This window comes from Lactuca saligna, chromosome 7, assembly GCF_052625555.1.
Source record: "Lactuca saligna cultivar CGN05327 chromosome 7, ASM5262555v1, whole genome shotgun sequence".
Taxonomy (NCBI): Eukaryota; Viridiplantae; Streptophyta; class Magnoliopsida; order Asterales; family Asteraceae; genus Lactuca; species Lactuca saligna.
Window position 1 is genome coordinate 49868479 of NC_136423.1, and position 13675 is coordinate 49882153.

Sequence of the window (13675 nt, forward strand, 5' to 3'; positions counted from 1 at the left end):
AAGAAGAAGGAGGCAGCTAAGCCCAACATTCCACCAAAGCCGAAGGCGAGAGCATTCCAGATGACACTGGAAGCTGCTAAGGATGAAGCTGATGTCGCTTCAGGTACCTTTCTCGTTAACAATTTGCCTGCCCAAATTTTATTTGATTCTAGAGCCAACTACTCCTTTATATCGCATGAATTTGGTAGAAAACCAGCTTTGCCTGTTGATAGACTAGATAATGCTTTATTAGTCGAAGTTGCTAGTGGCAAGTTTGTACCTGTTAGACATCATATGAAAAACATCTTAATCGACTTGAATGGGAATAAGTTCCACGAGGAATTATTGCCTATCGAACTTAATGGTTTCGACATCGTGTTGGGAATGGATTGGCTCAGCGCCAATGATGCCGAAATTTTATGCAAGAAGAATATAGTTAAAGTATGCCCGCCTGGAAAGGATTCATTTATGGTGTATGGGGACAAACATCGAGTGAATTCTGGAATCATTTCCCTAATGAAAGCCAGAAAGTGTTTGACCAAGGGATGTACATCATACTTAGCATTCGTGATTGATGCTAAGAAGGAAAAGAAGGTGATGCAGAGTATTCCTGTGGTGTGTGATTATCCGGAAGTATTTCCCGAAGATCTTCCTGGATTACCACCTGATCGACAAGTGGAATTCCGTATTGACTTCTTACCAGGAACCATGCCAATAGCAAAAGCACCTTATCGATTAGCACCGACGGAGATGAAGGAGCTAATGATGCAACTTCAGGAGTTGTTGGACAAAGGTTTCATTAGACCTAGTTCATCGCCCTGGGGAGCTCCGGTGTTATTTGTGAAGAAGAAATATGGAAGTATGAGAATATGCATCGATTACAGAGAGCTGAATAAGGCAACAATAAAGAATAGATATCCGTTGCCAAGGATTGATGACCTATTTGATCAATTGCAAGGTTCGAGCTATTTCTCGAAGATCGATCTAAGGTCAGGATATCATCAACTGAAAGTAAGAGAGCGGGATATAGAGAAGACTGCGTTCAGAACTAGATATGGACACTACGAGTTCTTGGTTATGTCGTTTGGACTAACCAATGCTCCGGCAGCATTCATGGATTTAATGAACAGGGTTTGTAATCCGTTCCTTGATAAATCTGTGATAGTGTTCATCGACGACATTCTGATTTACTCGAAAAGCCAGGAGGAGCATGGCAGACACTTGCAAGAAGTGTTAGAAGTTTTGAAGAAAGAGAAGCTTTATGCAAAGTTCTCCAAATGTGATTTTTGGATTCGTGAAGTCCAATTCTTGGGTCACGTGGTCAACCAAGAAGGGATAATGGTTGATCCAGCAAAGATTGAAGCTGTAATGAAGTGGGAACAACCGAAAAGTCCCACGGAGATCCGAAGCTTTTTAGGATTAGCCGGATATTACCGAAGGTTTATCCAAGGCTTTTCTTCGATCGCTACTCCATTGACAGCTTTGACCCACAAAGGAGCTACTTATGCTTGGAGTGAGAAGCATAAAGAAGCATTCGAGAAGCTAAAGAAGAAGCTATGCGAGGCACTGATACTTTCTCTACCCGATGGAGTTGAAGACTTTGCCGTTTATAGCGATGCGTCTAGGGTTGGATTGGGTTGTGTTTTAACCCAAAGAGAAAAGGTGGTAGCATATGCGTCTCGACAACTGAAAGAGCATGAAAAGAACTACCCGACTCATGATTTGGAGTTGGCAGCGGTAGTTTTCGCTCTGAAAATATGGAGGCATTACCTCTATGGCACAAAGTGCAAACTTTTCACTGATCATAAGAGTCTCCAATATCTCTATAATCAGAAGGAATTGAATATGAGGCAACGACACTGGCTGGAATTACTCAAGGACTACGACTGTGAGATACTTTACCATCCCGGTAAAGCTAATGTTGTTGCTGATGCTCTCAGTCGGAAAGTCAATCTTGGAAGGAAAAGGCCAAGAGCGTTGAGAATTGAAGTTGTCTCGACCATTGTGGAAAGTATAAAGAAAGCTCAAGAGGAAGCTTCTGAAAAGAATGACCGAAAGGAGGAACGTTTGGGCAAAACGTTGGTGTTCGGTGTAAATAGTCATGGACTAAAGGTGTTCCAAGATCGGATTTGGATACCTAAGACAGGAGGAATCAGAGATCTTCTGATGGAAGAAGCTCACAAGACCATGTACTCGATTCATCCCGGTAGCACTAAAATGTATAGGGACCTGAAACCCTACTACTGGTGGCCGACGATGAAGCTTGATGTTGCAAAGTATGTGGCTGAGTGTGTGACTTGTGCGAGAGTCAAGACACAACATCAGAAACCGTATGGGAGTTTAGAACCTTTACCTGTGCCTATGGGTAAGTGGGAAGACATTGCTATGGATTTTGTCACTAAACTACCCAGAACAAAGAATGGTCACGACATGATTTGGGTGGTCGTTAATCGATTCACTAAGAGTGCGCATTTCATAGCAGCCAGGGAGAAATGGTCTATGGAAAAGCTTGCGAATTCTTATGTGAAGGAAATTGTGAGACTTCACGGTGTTCCGCTAACAATTGTGTCGGATCGTGATAGTCGTTTCACCTCAAGGTTTTGGAAAAGTCTACAAGAGGAAATGGGTACCAAGTTATGTTTAAGTACAGCTTACCATCCGCGGACTGATGGTCAGAGTGAAAGAACGATACAAACACTTGAAGATATGCTGAGAGCATGTACCTTGGAGTTCCTAGGTAATTGGGATGAACATTTACCATTGGTAGAATTTTCCTATAACAATAGTTTTCACTCGAGCATTAAGATGGCACCTTACCAAGCTTTGTATGGACAAAAGTGTCGTACGCCGTCTTGTTGGCTTGAGGCTGGGGAAAAACAGTTTCTGGGCTTGCCATTTTTAGCAATGTAATGGTCTAGGTTAACTTTTGTAACCCGTTTTCAAATAATATAAGTGTATTATTTGAGTATTATTTGTTTTGTGCTTAATTGCTTAATTATGTGGTTTGATTAATTAAGAATAAAAATAAGCGTCAAAATTTAAGTGTAATATAAACTTGATATCTTTAGATAATGTTGTAGTAGTTGAAACCAGGTTTCTGGAGATATAAAGAATGCCGAAATCCGAGTTATAACGAGGAAGTTATGACCTGTCGAAGTTTCGCGACAGAACCGGCAACGCTGATTAACGTAAAAAGTGAGATTTACGTTAGAGCGATATTTAGCCTTAGTGATCTAAACGAGAATCGAAGATCTCGTTGTTAGTATCAAAGCAATAAAAAGTTAGGCGAGAACGGACGTCAAACGAAGAAGTTATGAATTTATAACGAAAATTTCTGTCCCGGCCTATTAAAAATAAATAATAAAAATAAACTCAAAATTAGCCAATGGAATCTAAACGAGAGTTGTAGAGCGTAGTCTCACCTTTCCGTGGATATAAAGAACGTCGAAAACGGAGTTCGTATGAAGAAGATATGAATTTCCGAAGTTTGATAAATAATTTGTATTTATTTTTAAATCAAAAATCCGGCATTATCCGAAGGGGGAGTCAGCAGTTCAATCCGACTTACGCGCCGCGTAAGTGAGTACGCCCCGCGTACTCCGAAGAGTGTCGACACTTCGGATGACGCATGCGCTTACGTTTCTGAGGCACGTACGCCCCGCATACGAGGAGCTTCCAGCCTCCTATAAATAGGATGCGAGGGTTCCGGGTTCCATTGCTATTTTCCTCTCGTTTTTGTGCTGAAGCTCTGTGTTTTTACCCCCGAAGCCATCCCGAAGTCCCGGCAATATTCCCAATTCCCGAAGCGAGTCCCGAGATCCCGAAGATCCCGAGAAGTGCGGTTTCCGAGCCGAAGTTCTGCCCGCGAGAAGTTTGATTTTCGTAGAGATCTTCCAGATCTGCTGAGGATTACGACTTCTGCAAGTCGTAGTGCTGTCCGATCATCTTCTGATCAAGTGAGTGTATACTACCTTTCATAAACGCAATAATAATACATGTATGGTTTGAGTGTATTAGGTTTATCGTCGTTTATACGTGCGAAGGCGTTGTTACTTTCTCCTAACGTATAACTATAAAGTATTTTATACAAGATACGTGTTATGTGTATATTTTGTTGTTATGTGTGTGAAGGTATATTCACTTTCTTCTATTTTACAGATCTGATTATTTCTATACGAAATACGTGTTATGTGTGTGTGCCTCATCTGTTATATGGAAAATGTATTGATCAAGCATGCTATACAGGTTTTGAAAATATGTATAAAAATGTATGTTTTTATCTACTAATATGTTGGGTAGAACATGGGTAGATAGTTGGTGTGTAATAAATAGATGAGAGGCCTCGTTGTTGTTTTGATCCAGTCATCTAGCGGAATTTAGATGACGACCACGGACTTTTCTAGACAGTCCAGTGGAACGCTAGCAGGCTCATAACCTGTAGGTGTTAATGAACTTGGGTGTTCATTCGCTGTATTCCATCCCCCTCATGGTTGCTTTATTTGACTTATATTGCTGAGGAAACCCCGCAGCATGTGTTGTCACCCCGATGAAAATATTCTTAGATTAGGTCCCTTGTGTTAGTTATTTTAGGGACGTAAAGTGAGAATAACGGGAATGGGTAACTGGGTTATTGTTGGTGGATAATAATTAATTTAATTATTTATTGTGGGTTGAAAACCCTATATGCTCACCAGGCTCCCAAGCCTAACCCACTCAGTTTCATTTGTATTACAGGAAGTGGCGGAAGGGCATGAGATGGACGAACCATCAAGTTGTTTTGTTTACAAGTCTGCATATGTTTATATTTGTTATATGACTTGTAATGTATTCGTTTATGCTTATTGGTCTGTATCGGAACATGACACCCCGAGTTTGATTATATAATGAAAAAATACATTTCTTTTATGAAATGCTTTGGTAAACATTGTTTTATCATGTTTTGTTTTTGGGAACAAATTCCGCAACTCTTTCAAATCAAAAGGATTTACTCTGAAAATATTTAAAAGCATAAATGAAAATCGGTCTTTTCTAGCCGAGATTTTGGGGATGTCACATGTTATATATGTTGGGCGATGACTGTATTGGTATGTTGTATGTCGGGGAACTCACTATGTTTTGTGTTTACGGTTTTAAGTTTAAATGTTTCAAATACTTCTGGTGGGGAGATCTCGGCTTGACTGCATCGCATCCACTGGAGATTCTGCACTATCTGTTTATGTTTTTACACTGATGTTTATTGAGACTACTTTTATGATTTGATTATCTTTTGATGGAATGGAATGAATGATTTTACTTAAATTAAAATGAAAATTTTACTCTATATTTTGGGGCATTACATAATTTAAGTGAGATTAGTAACCTTAATTCTTTATTATGATCATAAGTTCTTCAAGTTTTACATCCTTATCAACCAATCCCATATTTCATTCAGTAATCCAACTATCCACTTCTTCTTAACTTCTATTTACTTCATGTCCCTTGAGCCTACAGTGTGGTTGGTCCGCCCGCACCGGGCCTTCAACCCACCTGGTCCACTCTCTGAGTCTACAGTATGACTGGTCTGCCCGCATCGGGCCTTCAGTCGTCCTGGTCCACTCTCCGAGCCTCGGCACGTCTGGTCCGCCCTCGTGGGGCCTACAGCCTATCCGGACCGCTCGCTGGGCCTTCGGAATAACCGGTCCACCCTGGGTATGTTGGCCTACAGCACAAAGCAAGTCCCGCCTCAACCCAACCCCAGTCAAACAACCATGTGCACATAAACATATAATCATATAACAATTCACATTCAATCAAACCGATCTAGCATATCACGTAGCACGACATACTCTAAGCAGGATACCGACCTAATCGGTCACTAGCATAGCATCACCCTATATACCAGGATACCAACCTTAACCAGGTCTCTAACATATACCATCCTAACTACCAGGATGCAAACATAGTAAAACAGCAACATAACAACAATACCCGGATTACAATCCGATAAAGGGATGGCCTTGGTGCCTTAGACCCTGTTGATATAGTGAGGATAACTCACCTTGCAACTGCTGACTGAAAAGATAAGATCACACTGCTCCAACCTCCAACACGAACTCCACCCCTGATAAAGCCAGAAGGCTAAACCCAATAAATACCACAAAATACCAAAATGCCCTTAGAAGTCAACTGTCAACTCTTGATTAAAGTCAAAGTCAAAGTCAACCTTCTAGCTGACTCTACTCGCCGAGTCAGCCCGCTGACTCGCCGAGTCCCCCAACACTGAAAAGACCCATCTCAACTCACTGAGTCATCCCTTGACTCACTGATTCTTAGCTTAACCAGGAAAGGCTAAGACCTCAAGACCAGACTCGCCGAGTCCAAGGCTATCTTCAACCAACTTGCCGAGTTGTTCTTCCAACTCGTCGAGTTCCTGCCCACCTTCAAGCAACTCGCCAAGTACACCATTGTAACTCGTCGAGTACCACTAGCTATTAACCCATACAGAAGCCTTCCAGGCCATGCAGTCGATCCAAAACGTAGATCTACCCTTCTATAACTCGTCCATCACGTAAAGTGGCAAACTTTACATGAATCCAAAGAGATCTAGGAATTTTACACTCTAGGGCTAGGGTTTGGGACAAGATGGCTTCCCCAAACACTCAATAACAGGGACTTTAATGCACTCTAGACCTTCTCCATACCAGATCTGAGGTAGCAACCTCAGATCTAACCTTCAAACTCAAAATACCACAAGCTAAACTTTCCACACATTCCAAGATGATGAATCTAGATGAATAACAGCCCAAGAAACGAAGTAATACCTCAAAAGGAAGCCCCAACAGGAGAGAAATCCGATTCTTAGCAAAGCCCCTTGCTCCAAGCCTCCTATCTCTCCAAGATCTCCTCCAAAATCTCTTCTCCAAGGTTTAAATGCCCTCAAATCACTCACAAACACACCTTAGGGTTTTCTGGACTTCAAGAGATGGTAAAGAGGCTAGGGAGAGGGTATAATGCCCTTTATATAGGGCTCATCCTCCGAAATTAGGGTTTTCTTCACTCAGCGCCTACTCGCCGAGTCCAGCCTCCGATTCGCCGAGTTGGCCACTTAACACGCGACCTGAGTCGCGACCCTACTCGCCAAGTCCACCCATGGACTCGCCGAGTTGCCTTTCATATTTACACTTTGAACCCTGAACTTGCACTCCTGGACTCAGGATGTTACAAGAATTATCATAGATGAATATGCTAGGTTATTTGAAGCTTGTTGCTTAATTTGGAAGATGTTTTGTAACATGCTTAGCTAAACTTTTGAAGCATCAATTCATTTACATCATTAAGTTGTGAATGAATTAAGATGTATTAATGTATTAAAATAAGTTGCTAAATATTATTACATCTATAAAGGTCACTGTAAGTGCTTAATGAAGGAGTGGGGTCAACCGAACCAAATACAATTCCCCAATCAAACAAAAGGCATGAATAAGGTGATATGGGCATTAAATGATCCTGCTATTTGCAAAGAATAAAAATTTAGGTCATGCAATTGGTTGGTCGAAAATCGAAAATATTGTCACTTTTGCTTTGTTGATCTGTTTAACGTCAAACTACTTCCATCATTCTTCTAATGACTTAAGGAATACATATAGGTGATAACATAAGATTTCAAATTATCTTATGTCATTAAGATCTTAATACAAAGTGGTTATCGGATAATAAAGGAGTAACCAGCTAAATGGCCAATGTGAAACTTTTTTTGAAAATATTTGGCATAAATGAACCAAAAATCGTCACAGGGATATACACGCAAAAAAAAAAAATTGAAAACTTAAGGACTTTTAGACTATCCTCGTTGGGGGTTATGAAGGAGCGCTCACATCACATCACAAAATTAAAAAAAAAATGAAAATTAAATTATTTTTGGTGAACTAGGCCACCACCACAACTCAGCTCACACTTGCTCACCTCATTTCTTTTCTTTTTTTCTTTTATATGTTATACGCTATTTTTTATTGATTTATAATTTATACGTTAAATATTATCTCAAAAAAAAATAGCAAAAAAATATTAAATTTCATTAAAAAAAAAAAGTTCTCCTTAAATAGATATATTTTTTATTTAATATTAATTTTTTTATTTATAATAAATAGTTGGTTTGAGTTGGGTTGCTAATAGTATAAAATTTTTGTTGAATTAAGTTGCTAGATGGAAGGAAAGAAAAAAAAAAATTAATAGAAATTTTAGGTTGAATTGGGTTGCAAAAGCCCAATTTTGTTAGCAACATCCATATAATGTGACTAACAACAAGAGTATATGTTTGTAGAGCTATTTACCGATGTTAATTGATGATTCATATGTTATACTTCTTATGTGTAATGTGAATTTCATGAAATCTATTTTAATAGATACTTATTTCATTTAGCAAAACTATGTATTTGATCTTACTTGTACATTTGTATAAGATGGGTTGAGACTTGGTGTGACACTCATGGATATCCATTTTGGGCCAATTTTTTGGAGTACATTTTTCTAGCTTGCACAATAGAGTTAGCTACCCCTTGTGTGGTACTAGTGTGATTGTCACAACTAGCTTGGAATTGGAATGTGCATGGAAAGTGTATAAGGTGCCTTGTGCTAATTATAAATGATCCCTAACTTTGTAACGATCATAGAAAATGTATGTTTAGATTGGTTGTCATGCATGAGCCCTAATATTATCTGTCATTATGAGTTAGGACCTTAAGATTGACTTGGTGTTGGAGTACAAACATACGCATTTATTTATTTTTAAAGTGTTGAATTATTTCTTTGTAATGCTTATTGACCACTTATTTTAACTTTGAACTATCTCCCTTTATTGACTTTTTGAATTCTTGAACTATTGAAATTATTGATCTTGAAATATTTTGAAACTATTTTCGGGGGTTTAACTTCGAGTTTCGATGATTGCTTATGCGATAGATTTTCCAGTTGACTTATCAAAGAAAATACAAATGATCTTCTTCAACAAAGTGAAGACAAGAAAAAATAGATCAAACAAACAAAAAATTCTAAAAAAAATCCATTGCCACATCGATGAAAAACTGCATGACCCAATCCACATGGCAAGCTAACCTTTGTACACCATTTTTCTTTTATATCCAAATAAACTTCATAAAAAATTAGCCTCGAATGATGGAGGAATAAACAAAATTCCCTTACTAGTTTCTAGAGTACCAAAATAATAATAATAACTAAATAAAATAAAATAATTTTTTTTTTTAAATTAGTAATTAATGTTGTTATGTATATTCCTACCGATTGTATTGAAGTATCTTGTCAAATTAAGTGTGTATTTAAAACATCTAAATTTACAAAAGCAAAATATAAGTCGTTTGAAAATTATCGTAACTAGCAAATTTGATGATGAAAACAATGGGGCAAAAAAACTCGGATTCAATCCACATCTTGGGTAAATCTTAATCCTACACTACAACTCAATTAACTCGGATTTGCTTATTTTAACTACTTATTGAAGTTGTTTATACCCAAAATATGATTCGAACACCAAATGTTTAAGCTCGAAATTTGAGCTAAATAGTTTAAGAAAATGTAACTTAATAGTAATCAAGTTTCACAAGTGTACGATCTACATACCTCAAACATTTTTTTAAAAGTTTTTTATCTACTCAAGTTTCATTTCTGTTCCATTTAAACAAATGTATCAAAAAAAAAAGTACATTTCACTAGCTTTGAAATTTCCTTTAAACATATCTAAACAAAAATACAAACAAACAACACATGACATTTGATTCAAATGTCCCACCTCTTCTTCACACGAAACATCAATGCTGATGACTTCACATCATCTTGTGGCACTTGCAGCATCATCTGCACCTTCATCTTCATTGGTGCTGTTTTTGCTTTCCCATCTTCATCCCCAACCTACAAACATAATCACAATAAATAAATAAATAAATAAATAAGGTAAATAAAAAGATAATGAGGAATTAAATTAAAATGAGACTTACCCACAAAGATGCCCAACCTAATCGCACTTCTGAGTCATAACCAGCTTTGACTTTATACTCCTTTCCAACCGTGTGTTTATAAACAGCACTCCAGTAATTCGTATCAAAGTTATATAAGTAGCTGAAAATATATACAAATCTTTAAAAACTAACAACTTAACAAGTAATCTTTTTTTTTTTTTTTTGTAAAATTAAGTATTTTTGGCTCACCTTAACTTATCAGAAGGAGTAAAACGACGCTTGAAGGAGAAGGATAAAGCATTTGAAGGGAGAGAAATGGTTGGGATGAATGTTGTTTCTTCATCCTATAATAAAAGAACTCATAAAATTATTAACTTGATTTTGTGTATCATTAAGGTTAAGAAAAGATGAGAAAACAAGATGAACACCTTGTAGGAGTATCTTAGATTCAAATTATCATCTCCATATTGAGCATTGCAGATTCCATTAAGAACTTGACCTTTGAAAATTCCACTAACTGACAACTTTGGAGCTGCATCCTCCTCTTCATGATCCTCGTTCTCTTCTAATGACACTTCACCATAGGGAAATCTTAAAGTTGCTTTTGGCTGAACATAAAGAAAGTAAAAGAAGATCAGTAGAATGATGCAAAAGAGGGGGAATTTAGGGTTGAAATTTCGAACAGAGATCTATAAGATCAACAACCTAGGGTTTGCTGGATAAAAGTAGGGCATGATAGATACACACTCACCAAACCAGCAGATGGAAGAGGAGAAGTCAATTGGAGTGTGTAAGAAGGAGCAAGATCAGCAACCATTGTCATTTGTCCTACTTGCGCCTGAATCAGTACATAACATTAACAATCGCTTGAAGATGACATATACAAAAGGGGGAAATGAAATCAACATATCAGATATGTATTTAGGGAAGAATAACTGAATAACTGAATAAGATCTTGAATGATAAGATTTAGGGACGAAGGAAATACCTTAACATCGTGAACAGCAGTGAGCTGTAAACCAGGCGCAATCTCGAGAGAGCTGTTGAGAAGAGCATTGTGTTCTTCGAGGTCGTACTGACAGGTTAGGTGTTTAGTGGTGAAGGTTAACTGAGGGTTAGAGACATGTCCTTTGTTGTTGTTTTGGAAGCAGAGCTTGAATTTGGCAAGATTGTCGAACAGCTTGCAGGATAGCTTGTTGAAGAAAAGAGATGTGTCGCTATCGAATTCGGTTGTGAATCTGACTGGTGGTCGCTGCAAGAACCGGTGGGAAGCGGAGGTTTGTGGTTGAAGAGAATCGGTGGCGGAAGGCGGTGATACTGATTCTACCATCTCCGTTATCCGATTGTTTTGCCGGCGTACTTGGAATTGACGCTGGTTATATGTTATCACTTCAAAGGGTGGAAGAGAAAAATCGACTTAACAAAATATATGTGTATATTATAATTTTGTTTTTATTTTGTTTTATTTAACTAAAGTCATATTTTATGGTTGAATTTAGAACCACTTTTTTATTTTTATAATATTTGTTTAAATGGATCTTAAAAAGTTGAAATAAAATATGTTTAATTTAAATAGATACCTAATGAAAATGCACATCTTTAATGAAACTTGTATAATAATAGGATAGTCTTGAACGGTATTAGTCTCGGTCTTACTGGTTAATCGAGAAATTGTCATGTTCTTTTGACATAAGTTTTGAACAATTACATATTTCTTCGGATCAGTCCTAGATAGTGCTTAGGCAGACTTTTATTTTTGATAGGTGTTTTTGGGATGGTTTTGATCATTTCTGGTCCGGTGTCATAGCATTTGTCTTTTTTAGTTCAATTTTGGAGTTTTTTTGGTTCATTTCTATTTTGATTTTATTTTTATTTTTTGGTTTTTTGGTTACCATATGTATGATTAACACAAAAAATTTATATTAAGATTTAACAAAAATGATACATTATATATATATATATATATATATATATATATATATATATATATATATATATATATATTATGTTCCCTTATAAACAGTACCTGACTCCGATATTGTTCATCAAGTTACATGTAACTCAACGGGGGTCATTGCCTCAACTACTCAACTACTGGAATCCTCATCTCCATCGCTTTATTCGACTGAACTTCACCATCGATTTTGGGTCAGTTCTTTTGCGCAGTAAATTGTTAAATCTTCTCCTATTTAGGGTTTTCTTTCCGCTGCATCGGAGACATACGAGAGAGTGAAAGGGGAATATGTCGATCCTTTTTCAAAAAGCAGACGATGCTTTCTTGACCGCTTCCTCTACCGGTGTAATGTTAGAAGCGACGATGTCATCATCGATAAATTCAATCTCCTAAATGAAGTTTTCTTATCGTTAATCACCACCTGCTCCATCGCCTGTGCACCATCTCAATCAGGTACCCATCGATGCACATACCAACCTTTCGCACTCACCATTGGCACCATATCATCCATCTATAAGCCCTAAAAATCATGGCTCTTGAATTGCTTAGATTTAATCAACTTCGTGTGGAATTGAACTCGAATGACATATTTATGGTTTTTTGGTTGATAATTTGAAAACAAATTTCCATCTCTCTATCACCGGTTATAGATGCTACCATCGTTTCTCTCAAGACCTTTATGACTTATCGATACCGTCTGTAAACCCTAGCCACCTATGTTGCCATCTCCGCCACATCACACCAGACAAGTCCTACATTCTCATCGTCACTATCATCGCCGCATCCTCCATTAGTTACTTCAGAAAGTTCAATGTCACCTTGCACCACTGTACATGAAACCCATCTTCACCAATAGTCGCCCCTTACCAACGAGCACAAACCACCACTGACTCCTTCTCTTCTTGAACCCCTCTTTCTTATTGTCACACCTCAAAACCAGAACGGCAGAAACGTTCGGGGGTGGAGGACGTCATGTTTAGTATCACAAGATATGCATCATAGTAAGCAAAGTAATGAACAACCATTTCATTAGAAAGAAAGTGTTTACAATGTGTATGTTCACAAAACATAGAATTCATAATCAAATAACATAACAAGACTTGGAGCTATACTGCTCCATCTTCTGAATTTCTAACGCGAGTACTTGTTTACTAGTTCCCTGAGAATACAAGTTATTTGAAAGAGTTTATCAGCAATTAAGCTAGTGAGTTCATAAGAATTTAGTGAGGTAAGTGAGTTGTAGAAAGTTGTTGTAAAATGTATTTGGAAATGTAGTAAGTTGTAAGTTATGTTTAGAAAAGTTCGCCTATTCCTCCAAAAAAATCCCATATTTCCTACTTTGATGAAAGATAAGAAAAATGACTCTACAATTCTTTCTATGAGCACTAAATGGATACAAGTTATATAAAACTCAAATTAAACAAGCAATCAACTGTGTGTATCTGTCCTAAGCCTAAAACCAAACAAAGAACAGGGAAATGAGGCGGATGACACATATCTCATTGGTTGTTAGATCCTTGTTGTATATACCCCTGGTGTATTCCCTTGGTACTCACGGAGTTAACTGTAATAGTTCCTTTATAATTTATGAAAAGATTCTTTAAGAAAACCCTTATTTCTTATAATAAAATAGTGACCGTAGTGGTTCCTTTTATAATCACTTAGTTTATACTAGTTATATATAATCTAATATCGAACGGATAGTTAATTGCCTGAATATGTCGTAAGCCCACAACCAAACAAGGAACAGGAAATGAAGCGGAATGCACGCATCCAACTATCTATTGAATATTAA

The 13675-nt window shown here is 37.5% G+C and overlaps 1 protein-coding gene across 1 annotated transcript; it reads right to left on the minus strand.

Annotated features, from left to right (window-relative positions):
* Positions 1-9656: 9656 nt before the first annotated feature.
* Positions 9657-11354, minus strand: OEP37 (chloroplast outer envelope protein 37). Its single transcript, XM_078965389.1, has 6 exons — positions 10915-11354; positions 10678-10764; positions 10355-10534; positions 10176-10270; positions 9966-10086; positions 9657-9879 (listed from the first exon to the last, which is right to left on the minus strand). Exons 1-6 carry the CDS (start codon positions 11254-11256, stop codon positions 9748-9750), a joined length of 957 nt encoding a protein of 318 aa, XP_078821515.1. The 5' UTR covers positions 11257-11354; the 3' UTR covers positions 9657-9747.
* Positions 11355-13675: the final 2321 nt, after the last annotated feature.